At 38.2% G+C, this 17426-nt stretch overlaps 1 protein-coding gene across 24 annotated transcripts in view; it reads right to left on the reverse strand.

Moving 5' to 3' along the window:
• Positions 1–17426, reverse strand: part of Rims1 (regulating synaptic membrane exocytosis 1) — a 480632-nt gene that overhangs the window by 81688 nt on the left and 381518 nt on the right. For 18 of the 24 annotated variants that reach the window (XM_076557945.1, XM_076557944.1, XM_076557934.1 and 15 more), the window contains 2 exons: positions 13979–14091; positions 8571–8737 (listed from right to left, as the gene is read on the reverse strand). The exons of the other annotated variants lie outside the window; for them this stretch is intronic. In XM_076557945.1, the coding sequence (XP_076414060.1) occupies positions 8571–8737; positions 13979–14091 (280 nt within the window). The remainder of the gene's footprint in view (positions 1–8570; positions 8738–13978; positions 14092–17426) is intronic. 24 annotated transcript variants of the gene reach the window in all.

Below are 17426 nucleotides of genomic sequence, written 5' to 3' on the forward strand. Positions count from 1 at the left end.
GTTTGAAACCTGGGACTTATGCAGGGACACTTGGCTCAGCCTGGGAGGAGGGGACTGTACCTGCCTGGACTGAGTCTACCAGGTTGATATCAGTCCTCGGGGGAGGCTTTTCCCTGGAGGAGGTGGGAATGGGAGGTGGGCTGGGGGAAATGGGAGAGGGCAGGAGGGGGGAGAACAAGGGAATCCGTGGCTGATATGTAGAACTGAATTGTATTGTAAAATATAATAAAATAAAATAAAAAAGTGAGATGACCAGGAAAATTAATGAATCCTATATACAAGGCTGATCAAATACTTTTATGTAAAGTAAAGGTGGGCAGAATCAAAAGGAAGTTGACAGGCTCTCATTTAAAGAGGCCGAAGAGTTGAGATTTCAACAGGACATTCTGAGTGAACACCAAAGCAAAGAGCTGAAAGACATCAGAAAAGCAATGGCAGTTTTGAGCAGTGTAAGTAATAAGAATCCTGTATTAAAAGCAGAGGTGACTGACTACATCTTTACCATCCTGATACACTTCTCAAGTACATGTGTAATATTTACAGAGCACAAAGCTGGGCAAAGGCCATAAATCAAACTTAAATCTTGAGCAATCTTTATCAGACTAAACACACCTGGACAACAATGCCTTTCAGGCAAGTGAAGTTAGAAATTATGTATGTATTTTGTTGTTATCCTTTCTCTCTCTCTCTCTCTCTCTCTCTCTCTCTCTCCATACTCACTTTTTTGAATAGGGTTTTACTTTGCATACCTGACTGACCTGGAACCTCCTGTGTAGACAGACTAGAGAGTTGTTGAACTCCTGGAGCTTCTGCCTCTTTAATGCTTGGATTAAAGAGATGCAAGTAAAAAAAAATATATAAATAATCTAGGCTGGAGAAGTGGTTCATTGCTCTTGTGGAAGACCTCAGTTCAGCTTAAGAACCCTGATCAGTCAGGCACCTCACAACTATCTACAGCTTCAGCTCTTAGGGATCTAATGCCTGTGGCCTCTGCACTTATGTGCATATACCCACAGGCAGACATACACACATATGCATCATTTAAGATAATAAAATAAGTCCCTTATTAAAAAGAAAATATTACCAGTAATCCACATTCCACACTTTTGCAAATTTTAATTTACCTCTAAATGATTAATGAATATAAAGAAAAATGTGATAAAAATCAAATATAAGTATAATATCACAAAATATGAACACATTAAATAATAACTTGGAAAGATACAGATAGTAGCAGAGAAAAATCTAAACTTAAATGACAATGTTAGAGAACAGAAAAACTAACCAGTTCTAGAAAGGAAAACTGTGCAGAGACAATGAAAAAAAATGCTAGCATTTAGGACAGCATCAGACATGTTCTGTATGAAACAGGAGCTACACACTTATGAACTCATGGAAAACACTTTTAGACTTCATTGACAGACACTAAAGAATCAGAAAGTAATTCAGAGTTCAACAATGGAGAACTCGATATGCTAAAGGCTCTAATTCCCCTCAAATCACTTTCCTATTTACTATAGATGACAACAAGGGTGTACTGTGGTGATATTTCATTTGTGCTCTAACAAATAAAGCTTGTCCAGGGATCAGAGGAAAAAGCTAGCCACTATATTAAACACAGAGGTCAGGCAGTGGCAGCACACACCTTTAATCTTAGCATTCTGGAGGCAGAGATTCACCCAGATCTCTGTGAGTTCAAGGCCACACTGGGACAGAGTCAGGAGTGGGGGCACATGCCTTTAATCCCAGCACTAGTTAACCATAGAGGTCTGGAGGTCTGTACAGACAGACAGGAAGTGATAGAGCTGGGTGGAAAAAGGAAATGATATAGCTGGGTGGAGAGAGGAAGTAAGATGGCAGGGCACAGAAAAGTATATAAGTCCTAAGTATACAGGAAGTAGATCTCTTGGGCTGAAGATTTCCTAGTGGTAAGAACTTGTGGCTGGCTTGTTCTATCCCTCTGATTTTTCAGCTTTCACCCTAATATCCGGCTCCGGGTTTTCTTATTAATAAGACCACTTAGCAATTAGTGTTACAGTGTACTATAAAGCACGGAATATATCTATTTTACAATTAGTGTGTGGGGAGAAAAGGCACAAGACAACGATGATGATGCTGCTGACAAAGAGTGAGAATGACATGAGGAGATGGTCCTGTGGCATCTGTCACCAGTTACTCCAGGAAACTATGTTGATGATGGTAATGGAACACTGCTGAATAAACAGACACGAGACATGGGAAATGTTGTCCACACAGAGGCTGCCCCTTGGTGACAACTTGGCAAGGCAGAGAGCTGCGACTGAAATCCTCGGATGCTGAAGCATGTCCCATACACGGGGGATGAGGGAAGGGGGGTGTCACAGGAGTGCAGGGAGCCTGGTCATAACTGACTTTTAACCTTGATGGTTGGCATATGAATGTTTTTGTTTGTTTGTTTGTTTTGTTTTTTACTAATAATACCTTACGTTCATTTTAACTACCACATTATAAAGTAACAAAAACTTTTTAGGTGAAATGGAGAAAAATAGTTTGTAGCTCGAGCTTCTGGCTCTCCCCACTATTTCGCTCTGCAGGTCATGTGAGTTCAACAGGTTGCAATTCCTCTTTTATGTATTTTCCAATATTACTAACAACTGCATCATAGCAGTCATGCTTCTGCACCTTATTTTCCTGTTAGAATATCTAGTACCAGCATGTGGATGCATGAGGTACAGTGTGCTTTTGATCCCAGTCCTGGGGACCCAGAGACAGAAAGGATCCTTGCAGTTAGATGGCCAGCCAGACTAGCGAAGTTTTGAGCCCTAGGTCCCAGGGCCAAACTTTGTATCAAAAATTGATGTGGGTGGCTCCCAAGGAACAGCACTTAAGGTTTGTCCCTGCACTCTGCATGTGCACACACTAGTATGTACGTACGTACATACGTACGTGTGTACACACACACACACACACAAACACATACACACACACACACACACACACATACACACTAGTGCTCCCCCACAGAAATCTAGTAGAAAAGCATACTTAATAAATAATAATTTAAAAATGTGTATAGTAATGCAGACACTGTGGACTGAGTCTGATATTATAAATATGATAGATGAAGAGGGTGATGTTTAACAATGAGTCCAAATGAAAGAGTAACAGTGTAACCATTCTAAATAGGTAGCTACATAAATAAGAATTTTTTTGTTCAGCAAATGAGCATTCATGTGCATTCAATAGTGATAATGAGTTCATACCTGGGACTCATTAAAATAATAATATAATATAATGTAATCAGCAATGGTCAAATATGAAAATATATAAATATACTTCCACAGAACATGAACATTTCCTTAAGTGCTACTTTCTTAACCATTTTTCTTTGATACAGTCCCCACACAGATCAGCTTTGTTAAGGATACTCAAAGCTACATCAAACAACAGGATGGATAGCTTGAGAAAAACTTCAACTTGCTATAAAGATGAATTAAAGTACCCATGAGGAGGTGTAGTTCTACTAATACTGTGAAGCTATAAAATGACTATTTACAGTTATTTTCTATAAATTTATAAATAGTCATTGTTGCATTTTGTGTGTTTGAACACTTGGTTCCTAGCTGGTGGTGGTGTTTGGGGAGGTTCTGGAATCTGTACACAGTGGAACCTTGCTGGGGGAAGTATGTCACTGTGGTTGGGCTTTGAGGTTTACAGCCAGGCCTTACTTATGTCTGTTCTTGTTCCTCCCTCCCTCCCTTTCTTCTCTCTCTTTCTCATTTTCATTCTCTCACTCTTGTTCTCTGTTTCCTATGGGCTGATGAAATGTCATCACTCTGTTCCCTGTCAGGCCCACCTCACATTCCTGCCACCATACCTTTCCCACCATGATAGACTGGATCCCCTGCAGACATGCCGCCAGTCAGAACAAACCATTTCTTCTCTAAACTGCCTTTTGTCAAAGTATTCGACCCCAGTAATGATGAGTAATTAATCCATCACTAAGAGCTGATTGCCACTTCTACAAATAACCTCACCGTGATAAGATTCTCCTGGTTTGTTTCAAAGTTGGGAAGTTTCATTAATTGTGATTGTTTTGCTGTCTATTTTACAGGCAGTCACTAACATTACAGGCTTCAGCCAGACCTGTTAATCTGTCACAAACTGGTGGAGCACAAAGGTAACATCAAAGCTGACAGACATATTTTTAACTGGACCGTCTCTACTCTGCTTCAAAATTAATCTGCAAGGAAGACCCTAGCCAGGGCAATTACCCATTCACCCCAAACATTCTATAACTGGTTGTTGCCAAGTCTGCTGCTTATTTACAGTCATATATTTGCAATATTTCACTACTCTATGACATGGCATAATTTAGGTGTGTGGTGCCAATGAAGCATCTATAGAGTAAAGAAGAATGGCATAAAATCTTATCAATGGATGGAAAACACATTGGGGTATTGGTGGATGGATACATGGATGGATAAATAACACTGATGACCTTTTATAAAAGCCATATGGACCCCCCCCACACACACACAGTTAAAATGGAGTTGCCCTACTGCGAGGTGGCAATGCCCCTACAAGACAACACAGGCTAATCTATAAAAAGCCCAGTGAAGGAATGGGTTACAACTTTGTGAGCTGTGGGCCAATGAAGTCCCATAGCCCCCCAACCATTACAGGCTATTGTCTATGCTATGGGTTATCCTCCAGAAGTTGAAGGTAAGACTTTAACTGCAGCAGACACCATGTACTTGTGTCACAGAATGTGGAGAAATCAAACTGGTAGAAACTTGGATGCTTCCTAATTACCGGCTAGCTTTTTTAGTGCTGGGAGTTGCTATTCACACTAGTGGAGAAAAAAATATAACCATCATTCTTACCCAGATCTGAATTCTGCCAGCCACAATGATGACTGGCCTGGTAAGACATACCCACTGCTTGCAACAGTGACAGAAACACCTGTGAGTAACCAACCTGTGTTTTTATTGGATTTAAGTCTTACCCCACAAGATGAATCCTATAACTGGCACTATTACTGGTCCAAGAACCAATGGCTAGACAGGTCATGGTCCCGAGGGAGAAACTACTATTACTATTCTGCCAAATGGGCATAGCATTAAACCAGCTTCTACTGACTCATCATTATAACCATAGATGAATACATATCTTAACCCTCATCAGAGAAGCTTCTACTTGAATTTGAGGATGATTAACATGGAGACTCACAAGTAGCCAAGGTGCAGAGAATAAGAAACTAGAGAATTTTTAACCCTAAACAGGCTATCACACCACCTGTATCATATTTACTGTATTTGGGGGGGGCAGTAAGAACACTTCAGACTGAGCACACCAGAAATGGGTAAGCATGCTCTCTTTCAGTTCATGTGTAACTGCCTGATCACATCTGGACAAATCCCCAAGTGAACTATAGATGGAGTGCTTCCTGTGTGCTCAGCATACCAAATAGAAAGCATTTATAACTATGTGTGTGTACATCACTGGAAATGCAACAGCAAGATTTTGGAAAAACTTGGTATTTTAAATGACAATATCTTACTGTGTTATATAAAATAATTAAGGCCATGTTTTATGAATTCTATTTATATACCTTCCTGATAACATTAGATTTTAGGGTGACTTTTAGGGCAATAAATTGACTTTTAAAAAATTCTATAATGTCCTCTGAATCCTTTTGTTAACTCTCCCAGTCAAGACCATCCCAAGTAGCACATAAGAAAATGTTTTACAGCTGTAGAGATGGCTCAGAGGTTAAGAGTCCTGGCTGCTCTTCCAGAGGTCCTGAGTTCAATTCCCAGCAACCACATGGTGGCTCACAACCATCTGTAATGTGATCTGGTGCCCTCTTCTGGCATGCAGACAGAACAATGTGTACATAATAAAGAAATAAATCTTAAAGAAAAAAAAAAAACCTTTAATGCATGGGGGTGGTAGCACAAGCCTTTAATCCCAGCACTCAGGAGGCAGAGCCAGGCAGATCTTTGTGTGTTCAAGGCCAGCCTGGTCTACAGAGTGAGTTCCAGGACAGCCAGGACTGTTTCACAGAGAAACCCTGTCTTGGGGGAAAAAAAGAAAGAAAAGAATAGAAAATGTTTTACATCATGTTAGAATGGCAAGGGATGTACACAAGTATTCAGAATGTAAAGTGTTCAAGCCTTAGGCATAACAACTTAAAATCCCTTTTGAGTTTTGGCCTAAGTCTTATTCTGCAATGCACTCTTTAGAAGAATAAAGAACTCTATTCTTTAACAGGAACTCAAAAGGTTGATAATAAATATATTCTATCTGAGACTGATCAACTTTGCCCTTTCTTCCAATAGCATTTTTGACTGTAAAGTATTTTTAAAAATTCATGAAGATGTTAATTACTGAAAACAAATTCGGGAAGAATCAACAGTCACCATTCATAGAGTTTGCAGTGGGCACAGCAGGTGTATACACGGGAGACACTGCCTGTCACTTGTTTTTCCCCCAGAGACAGGGTTTCTCTGTGGAACTTTGCTTCTTTCCTGGAACTCACTCTGTAGCCCAGGCTGGCCTCGAACTCATGATCCTCCTGCCTCTACTTCCTTCAGCAAATCCTACCAGCGTGCCCCACCACAACTGGCGCATGTCCCTTCTATTTATTTCCCAGTTAGTTGCCGCTTTGCATTGCAAACTAACCCATCTCAAGCTTTTCGGAGAGGGTTGATGTTGGCAGCAAAGAGCAATGTGGTGTGGTGTGGTGTCATGTGATGTGATGTAGTGTGGTGTGTGTGTGTGTGTGTGTGTGTGTGTGTGTGTACTGATGTTTTTCTTTACATTTTATTTTATAGTATGGGTGTTTTGCCTACACAAATGCCTGTGCACTACATACAGAGTTCAAAAGAGGACATCAGATTCCATGGAACTGGAGTTACCAAAGGCTGTGAACCACCATACAGGTGCTGGGAATTGTATCCTGGTCCTCTGGAAGAGTAGCCAGTGCTCTTAACTTCGGAGTCACTTCCCCAGCTCATGTGTATTTTGCATGTATGTAGGTATATACAGAAAATAATATATAATAATATATATGAAAGGTTTCCTAGCTTTGGAGAGTCAGAAGACTGGCACAAAGCATGGGGTTAGTAGAAAAGTAGGTCTCATCATAGCTAAAGGGGAAACTCACTTAGCTCTCACATGAGTGACAAAGCTGCCATAACCCACTTAAAATCCCAGTAATTAAGGGTCTTAAGCCACAGAGCAGGGGAAGAGTAGAAACAGGAAGCTTAGAGAAGATGGGCTGCCAAGAAGGAAGTCTTCTGTGAGCTCTTCACAGGAACTCCTCTCCCTACCAGTTTCAAATGAGGAAGCTTGTGGGTCAGAACGAAGGGACCTTCTTTGTGCTTTTACTCACAGCTTAATCAAACCTTAAGTTTTTCTTCATTGTTGGGATTTTCCCCTCAGAACAGCACTGGCTCCCATGCACTGTCACACCTTTCTACCTAACACTCTGTAGAAAATCACAGTCCCTTTGTTAAACTGCCTACAGTTTCTTTTCCTTTCCCCCCTGTCTTCCTAAAATCCTGGACATTGCTCATCTAGATCATCAGGTTATGAAACCCCTAAAAAGAACATGGTTCTTCCCTCAGCACACAAGTAAGGGGGGTTGGAAATCCAAGTGGCAACTTCAGGCTACAATTTATTGTGCAGGGAAATGTGGCATTTAGAGTTACAGAAAGGCATTTGTTCTCATCTTTAGCATTCATAGTTAGAAAGCCCTTCTACTCCCCAGTTTTATTCTAGAAACTTCTGCTTAAAAAAACAAGGCAAAAGCAACTGCACACTGATGCGGCTCAGACTGGACAGCACCTGGATGCCTCAAGTTCTTTGCACTTGGCTTTCTTCAGGGTACTTGTCACATAAGGACAAGAGAACACTTGGTGGTGTAACGAGCAGTGCGCATGCCTTACAACTCACAGAATGAGAACCAGGGATGGATGTTTTGTTCTCATAGCCACTATGCTCTACCTTAAAAGCAGACCCACTATTATCGTTGAAGTAGGAGTTAAAGAAAAACACAAAACTATAGTCTTCGGGGGAATAAACAATCCATAACTTTTCCATAAAAGTAGGTAGACATGCATGACAGATGCATGCACACATACATAGTTACACATGTTCACACACATCCATATTCACTCATTGGCTAAACTTTCACACTGATGATATGGTTGAATAGTTACGACACTCTCGATAAATCCTAAAATACTTGTTATATGATTTCATAAAGGAAAAACTCTCGAACGCTGGACTAAAAGATGCTCTGCTGATCTCATCGCACTATGAGGACCCCCTTCAACTGCAACCCTGAGCAGTTTCTTGAAATTTTGACGACAGTAATCAGCTGAAGTTTACTGGGACAGTATCAAACCTTCTGTGAGCGATACCAGGGAATAGGCGGTACAGGCTTACCCCACCTAGTTGTTACAATGAGATGTTTCCATTACATGGTCTCAACAGCACTCTCCAAAGAATACTCCGGAAGCTAGAGGCACTCCATACCAAGGACATAGGTCCAATTAGTATACACAGCATGGTCCACTCACCTGATCCTACCCCTGGGGCGCTCGGACTGCTCAGACATGAAGCTTGTGCTGCTGAGGCGTGAGGCACTGCTGGTTCGGGAAACGGCGGACACGTCACTGACGTCACTGTCTGATGACTTGGCAGAGACGTTATCACAGCTTCTGTACTGATCGTTAGGTACGTTATACTAAAGATTAAAAACAAGAGAGGGTGAGCTCCACCATCGGGTCACGGAACAAAAAAAAAAGAGACACAGACCTCCAGGTTCATGACTGCTTAACCCACATGAAGTCAAAGGATAGCGTTTGTCAAGAGAAGGATGGAAGCTGATGGTCATGTCAGCATTGACATGTATACACGAATCTCAATAAAAAATAGGACGTGTTCTCAATGATGGGACACGATTTATGAAGAGTGAACACGAAATTGAAGCGCTTGCATGGAAAAAGTCAATGAATCATGTGTACATGCTTAGAACCTGAAATTTCATTACTCAGTTTTCTTAAAACTGACGTTTATTCATATTCTTCTCTTGTATATCTTTACTTTTTGGACTTCATTTCTAATATTTAGGAATCATCAGATAAAATAAGACACCATGCAAATTTACCAAGGGAGTCAATCAATTTTTGATTTCTACTCAATTTTTATTGTCCTATTGGAATGGACCATGCAATATGTTGTGGTAAAACTATAGAAAGAGACAAGTTCTTATTATAACTATATATAATTAATACCTAAGTCATTGTTGTCTTTGGTATCAGTGAAAAAGAACTATATTCATTTACATAAAATAGTACCTTCACTCTTATTTCCTACTAAGCAAGAGAATTTTAGATTCATGGGCAACAAATGGGTGAAATGCTTGTTAATCTTTGGGGAAGTCACTTATCCTCCAGTGCTCCACAACACAAACCTTGATTAATTTGAACTATGTTTCTCAAATCTACCACTTAAGTGAATTCTAAAACCCAAATCTATTTATATAAAAAAAGTAAGAAAATAAAATGTAAGAAGTAATTCAAGTAATTCCACAGATGGTGCTCACATTCATTTCAAAATCCTTTATGTTAGAGTACTTTGCTCTTGAAGCATGTTAGTTTAAATTCTTTGCCTCTTATGTGTATGGATTTATCATTTTGTATCATGATAACAATATACATTTTATGGTCGATATACAAAATAAATTTTTCTAAAGTTTTATCACAATGATGTTTACTTTTGAAAGCTACAGATTCCCACTAGAACACAAAGGACATTCACATATGCTGTTAAGTCTAGAGCCTAATTAGCAGTTAGTCTCAAATTCGTGTGACTAATGTATTCAAGGTAATGTGGTACCTTGGTTCACCAGCAAACTCTGTCATATATGATAGATGGTTCTGTCCAAGAATAATTTCCTTCAGAACCATTTCTTTCTTTCTTTTTTTTTTTTTTGGTTTTTCGAGACAGGGTTTCTCTGTGTAGCTTTGTGCCTTTCCCGGAACTTGCTTTGGAGACCAGGCTGGCCTGGAACTCACAGATATCCGCCTGGCTCTGCCTCCGGAGTGCTGGGATTAAAGGCGTGCGCCACCACCGCCCAGCTCAGAACCATTTCTAATCTACAGATGTTTGCTCTTCCATAAAAGAAAGAATGAAAAAACGTCATTACATGTTTTACTATACTGGTATATATAATAATTACCATAATTATTTTAAGATCACAGTTTCTCCTACAATAACTGAAGGAAATCAAAGACTTTGTGTTTACTTTTTTATTCCTATTGTTTATTTTTACTTATTTTCAAAAACTCATTAACCTTTGAAATAAGCCCTGCTTTTTTCATCAAGCATGGTTTGTTAAATTTCTTCTTTAGTAATTTAATATTTTCATCAAAATTCACTTATTATACACTGAAGAATAAAATACACTCAGAAGGAATTTACTTAGTCATCCTACAGGGAAGTAAGTCAAGCTTCCTTCCCTAGGAGTAAGCTCCTAATTATAGGTTCACAGTTTTAAAAGTGACTAATAATAAACAGCTACCTCCACCTGCTGGATTATAGGGTGCCTGCTCCAGGATTATAGAAACAGAATTCTTTTAAAAAAGTGAGGGCCCAATTGTGACTTTATCCTCCAGTTACGACTTCTACCCACCAGAGAAGCACTTAACTCCAAATAACATCAAATAAAAAGCCATAGTGATGCATTTCAAAGATTCCAAAGCAGCTGAGCCCATATGAATTCCTCACTCAAGATGAAGAGTGGGACAACTTAGTCCTTTAAAGAAAGACCTGGCTTGAAAACAGGTCTCAGGATCATATCTACCTGGTGATCTTTTAGCATGGAAAATGTAATTTAGCTTTGTTGGTAAATGAAAGTATTCTAAGAATGGCCACCTAATTTCTCCTACAGCTGAAGAAGTTTCAACTATTTGGCCAAATTTGTCAGTACTGAATTTTAATTACTTTATCAAATATGTTAAGTGCATAAATATCATAAAAGAGAAAGTTAAAATTTTACTACATTTATGAAAATACTGACACTATTTTTGAGCAATAAAAGTCCTTTACAAAATAAAATGTTTGGGGAAAAAAAACATAACCCTTCCCTGAAAATATGTGAAAGAGTTGTAAACTAACTGAAACAGCTAGTATCCACCAACTCATTGATATGAGTTATTTTTCTTTTGTGTAAAACAAATTCAATGAAAGCTTCGTTAGAAACACTGGCCTAGAATATAAATATTTTAGTTGTGGTAAATATAAATTTTTTATTTGATATGTCAATGATAAAAACTGGCAATTGTTACTATGCATCACACAATTTCATTTCTAATACTCTTAACCATTTTAAGATCGCTAATCTCCCATTTATTGGTTATGCAGCTATAACTGAAGTGTATAATTCCATTATTGAGAATAAAATACATTATGTGAAGTCACGTTTTCCGTCTTTTCTCCCACAGGCAGATGGAAATTAAGATGTGCCTTTCACATTTACATTTATATAGATTCATATACCTCATATGTAAGTATTTTAAAATGCAAAGGGGCTCCTTGGAGAGAAGGAAGGAGACGAGCATGGGGAGACACAGGTTAATGTGAGCACAGTTCATTGATGTATATGTATGATGAGATCACAATGAATCTTATCATCGTGAAGTTAACTTAAAATATTGAAAATGAAAGCTGTTCTTTTTTGAAAATTATTTTCAGTTAGGTGTTTGTGTGTGGGAGGGAGTATGTGCACGTGTGTGCAGGAACCCTTGGAGGCCAGGAGTGCTCCCCACACCTTCCTGAGCTGGAGTGACAGGCAGTTGTAAGCTGTTTGATGTGGGTTCCCTTGAAGAACAGTATGAGCTTCAGATCTAACCACTAAGCCAGTTCTCTACCCCAATGGTTTTTAAGATATTCAAATTCAATAAAATAGGGACAAGGAGTATCTATACAAATAAAGAGAAAAGCGTTAATAGGTAAATGTGAAGGAAAGCCATTGAGAATACAAGGCTTGGGGACAGGCTAGGCTGGAGTGTGTACTTGGTGATGTGACAACAGAATCAAGTGGTATCTAAGCCTCAAGTCACCCTGTGAGGGACTCCACTAATTTTGGTAAATGAATTCTTTCTCTTTGAGAGTTGGGGTTCACAATGTTGGTAAGTGTTTAGGTTGAGATAGAATATTTTTCGTGTGTGTGTGTGTGTGTGTGTGTGTGTGTGTGTGTGTACCGGCATGCAGGTATGTGAAGGTCACAGGACAGCTTGCAGGAGTTGGTTTTCTCCCTACCCCAGTAGGTTCTGGGGGACTGAGTTTAGGGCCCTGGACTTAGTGGCAGGCCCCTTTACTCAATGAGCAATTTCGCTGACACTAAAACAGAAGACTGAGGTCCTTCCAAGATCTAATTTGCTTTCCCCAGAGAATTTGGCACCTTGCAGAAGGGTGGTTTACAAAACTACTCACACTTGGGATGTGTAGAACAGCTCATTGCACAGATTTTTTCTGATGGATGGATTAATGATTAGACTCCCAGCTCCCAAGGACCCCAACAGCTTATGTGACTTCAACTTTTAGAAGGTTAAGAAATCAAGAAAGGATTTCTGGATTAACGGAAGCTTTTCCCCTAACAGGAAATTTCAACTAACGGAAGCTAACTGTGAACAAAAATCTACCTGGAAAACCATCCTGTTGTCTCATTCTTAGTGAATTTGCAGTGTGAGCAAACAAAGGCCAGGATGCTATTCACAAAGAAAAGCTAGCATGCTGCTCAGCTGAGACCACCACCATAAACCAGTAGACAGATGTGCAGAGATGGCTTTATCTACTTCCTAGGGAGTGAAGGTTTTTATTTAGCATGTGTGTATGTTTATTGTTTCTCTTTACTGATTTGATGTTTTTAAAAGGAGCCTATAAGTCCTTGTGGCATGCCTGAATCAGTGGGACTTCTTTAGTGCTGCATTTAGGTTTCTGTATCTAAGGTGCAATGTGATACACTGTATCTAACTGCTAAACTGGGATATTGTGATACATTGTATCCAGCTGCTCACAGGGATATTATGATACACTGTATCCAACTGCTGGGCGTGGGGGATATTACAGATGATAAATCATATTTTGTTTTTACTTCTACTGTTTGTATTATCCAGTGGCTCTATATGGATCAAACTTGATTATTTAAAAAAATAGTAACTTTGAGGCTTTATTTTAAGCTTAGTTTGTGCTTATTTAGATTTCTAATAGGTCATTATTCCTAAAAAGGCTTCCCAATATCGATATGTAACCAACTAGAAACTAATGTTATTTTGATATAAATTTTAAAATAAACCAGATAATGATGTAAATGTGTTTCATAGAGTATAAAACTGTATATTTTAATTAAACATTAGCTACTACATTTATGAATGTCTAGTATATTCTTAAAAATAATACTTATTAGTACTTATATCATCTTCTGAGAGATTAAAACAGCATTTCTTTTTTACTAAAGACAGATAAGGAAATAAGCAAATTTGTCAGACTGTATGGCTTCTGTCACTAATTCACTAGTCAATGCCACATAAATACACTTAATACTCTAAATGAACATTCTACTATTTCATCGACAAATGGCCTCATATACCCTGCTTTCTTTCGCAACTGTAACTAAGGACAATCCTCATCTTTAATACCACTATTCTTTTCTGGTCAGAGAGATTATTAAATGTAATAAATGACACCTCAATCATGTAATTTACCTTCCGAAGATATAAAGGTGTGGAAGAGATTTGTCAAGCTGTATGGGCAACTATGGTGGAAGTCTAGGATTTAATGACAATTCCCTTTACATGGCTCAGTGCTCTCTAATGTTGTCTCACACACACACACACACACACACACACACACACACACACACACACACACACATATTCTGTTTCTCAAGGGGACACTACTGGTTGGATACTTCTCATTTTACCTTGGAATATTGCTCGCGATCAAGTTCTTGACTAGACCCAGACCCTGCTGTCTGCTTCAATCGGTGCACTTTCATTTTCATCTGTCTGGTTCGCTCCTCCACTACTAAGCTTGCTGCAGAAACACACAATGGAAGCGCATTAAAACACATGAAGCACTGTTTAAGGACGTGACCGGTTTTAAGATTTCAAAGCTTTTGAAATGATTTGAACTACACAAAATTCACAACCAAACCACGATTAATAGGTTTTTAAAAAATGTGGAATAGACAGCACTAACAACTGTTGATCTCCACGTGAACACAATTCAAAGTACACAGAATGGGGGACACAAATGTTAGTAACAAAAATAAGCACTCTATTTCTTCACATTTGATGTGAAATATTTTTCAACTCTCTGTAGAAGTGATTTCACAGAATCAACTTAAACTGTGAAATGGTGTTTTCCACTAGCTGCTGCTGGTTAGCTATGAACAAATGTGCATACTGAACACGCCATACACATATGCACATGCTTACATGCATGCACACCCACTTGGCGTCCTCAGCTAAAGAGAAGTCTCTTGAAAACCATTTTATTGATAATCATCTACTCTCTGCAGGGATTCCTTCCTATAACATGAATTTTGACCCAAAGCTTTTGACGAATATTTGCTGCCTATAAAAATGGACTTACTTAGACAAAAGCAAAACTTTCCACCTTTTATAGCTTGCATGAGCCACATACATAAATCTCATAAATTTTGAAAAGGATATTCTCTACTTGTTAGTTCTTTTACAATATAGTATGTTCAGAAATGTATTCTACTTAGGGCTTTATTATGACAAGAAGCAAGTGTGATTAGAGGGCAAGATTGTAACCTTCAATTTGACTAAAGTCAGAATCCATTATAATCTGGCTTGAAAACTCTTTCTCTAATTTTTGTGTTTTTACAAATGGAGGGGAAAGAGTCAAGACTATAATTGTGTGTATGTCGTTCAAAAGCTTGTAACTGTGCTGAGTGAGACCTAAATTAGTTTTGTTTACAACTTATCCATTATTGACTAGAGTGTTTAACCTCTCGCACAAGTTTAAACTATACTTATAAAATAGATTGTGTGTGTGTGTGTGTGTGTGTGTGTGTGTGTGTGTGTGTGAAAAATTGTACATGACCTTTGTACCATTCAGCCCCTAAAGCATATGCTAAGGTGTGTATGGGAGTGTGTGCATGTGTGTATGTGTGCATATGTGAGAATGTGTTTGAAACCTCAGCGTCAGTACTTGAGTTGTAATTTTAATCACACCAGCACCATTTCACCTTCTCCATTATTGAAGTCAGTAAACTAGACAGACTCATTCCATTACATCACAGCTCTGAAAATTAAGCAACGACAGACACATGTTTGCTCTGAATGTTGTCCTGAGAGACAATACGCAGTAATTGCCTTTAACTAGAAGACGTTTAACAAAAAGCTTGAGAAAAATCATTGAGACGTTGGTTAGTTACTTGACAACACGCAGAGCCAAAGGGAGCACTATGAAGTAAGCTATAGTAAGACAGTTTTTAAGAACTGCAATGAAGTTATGAAAATTAAGACTTTTGTGTATAGAATGCCATAAACAATACAGAAAGCCATATGTAAGTATATCTTCTCTCTGCTCTCCATCTCTGTCATAAATACCTCTTGGTATCAATTTTTTTTCATTTGCTTTGAGTTTTAAGGGAGCTAAAAAACAATCTGAGCCGGGCGGTGGTGGCGCACGCCTTTAATCCCAGCCCTCAGGAGGCAGAGCCAGGCGAATCTCTGTGAGTTCGAGGCCAGCCTGGGCTACCAAGTGAGCTCCAGGAAAGGCGCAAAGCTACACAGAGAAACCCTGTCTCGAAAAACCAAAAAAAAAAAAAAAAAAAACAATCTGTAGTTGTACTGTATAACTAAAGCTTTAAGCAAGACAATGTAATCTCTGTTTCATAGATAATTAATGTTAGTTTAACATCCTTGTCAAATACATTAACTTTTAAAGAACCTTTATAATACTTGCTAGACCAAAGCTCTATTATATTTGCATTTAGTATTTTGCAGTTCTTAATATTCCTTCCCAGAAGGCACAGGCCTGAAACACCTGGAAACAGTCTCAGTGAGTGAACTTTGCCATCCCACTCTCATTGTCTATGTAGGGTTTCATTACCTCATGGGGGCTGCACTTTAATACTCATTATGCAAAACTTAAAGACACACCCTATGAATATACCAGTAATAAGTAAACTGAATATAACGTTTTCAGGGACTTCATTCCTAGTTTCCCGGAAACTCTCAGTATACTGCACTTACTCACAAGGCTAAGGAAACAACGTTTACATCTCACCAGGACAAAAGCAACATCCAAATTAATATTATGACCCAAGATCACCAGTAGAGCCACTCAACTTTCCAGCAAATACAACTGCCATGCCATCTTCATTTGCTTGAGCTCAGATTTCAAACAGAAGCCAAGTTCACATAAGCCTGATCATTTACTTGAGCATTCAAAAGGTATAATTGTGTCATGCTACTCAGACTCCCTTTGTGTGTCCTCTTTTTGATGGCACTATGCATTAATCTAATATGATATAATAACTGTACAAGTTATCACATGACATTGAATATATATATATATATATATATATATATATATATATGTATGGCTACTTATAATCACACCCTTGGTGCGTATGGAAGTCCTATTTCACTCTTCTGCACACTTTTATTTCTCAAATGCACACTGTGAAATGACATTCTACATGGATTATCAATATATGAAGCTAAATTCATCAAACTTCAACCTTAAAATATCAGTCCACTAATATCTGTTATTAATAGGAAGAATAACAGAAGTAACCAAAAGCAAACTCTGTCCTTGGAATATTAATATCCCTCAATTATTTAGCTATAAACAAAATGAATCTCATATCAAAATTTCTAATATTTTATTTTGAAAAGAACAATTATTCCTCATCATTTAAAGAGCTCTACTCTTTTATCAATTTTAAATCTAACAGCAAAATTTAAATCGAAATAAAGCATTTTATAGAACAATTGAGACCCTTGCATTAAATTTACATTTTAAGACATTCTGAGTGTTTGTTGTAAATTAACACAAGGATTAAAAGGCAAATTGCCATATATTTACAAAAATATTAGAAAAATTAATGTCTTCAGAGGTATTATCTTTCATCCTGTGGTATATTAAAATTAAGTAATTCTTATTTTTGACAATAGCAATATTATTTATTTTTAACAGCAGTTTAGCTTGTATATCACTTTCAAAAGAAAAAGGAGTTTACTATAGACTACTTTAACTATAATTGTAGATTGCTCATTAAAGTTTGTTACAGTACATTAATTAATTCATCTCCTGCAGCTCCTAAGATGTAGTTAACATTGTAGTTTTATTAGTGTTTTCCTGAGGAGTTGAAAGGCTGAAATCTGTCC

The sequence above is a fragment of the Peromyscus maniculatus genome, chromosome 21 (genome assembly GCF_049852395.1).
Source record: "Peromyscus maniculatus bairdii isolate BWxNUB_F1_BW_parent chromosome 21, HU_Pman_BW_mat_3.1, whole genome shotgun sequence".
In the NCBI taxonomy this organism is placed as follows: domain Eukaryota; kingdom Metazoa; phylum Chordata; class Mammalia; order Rodentia; family Cricetidae; genus Peromyscus; species Peromyscus maniculatus.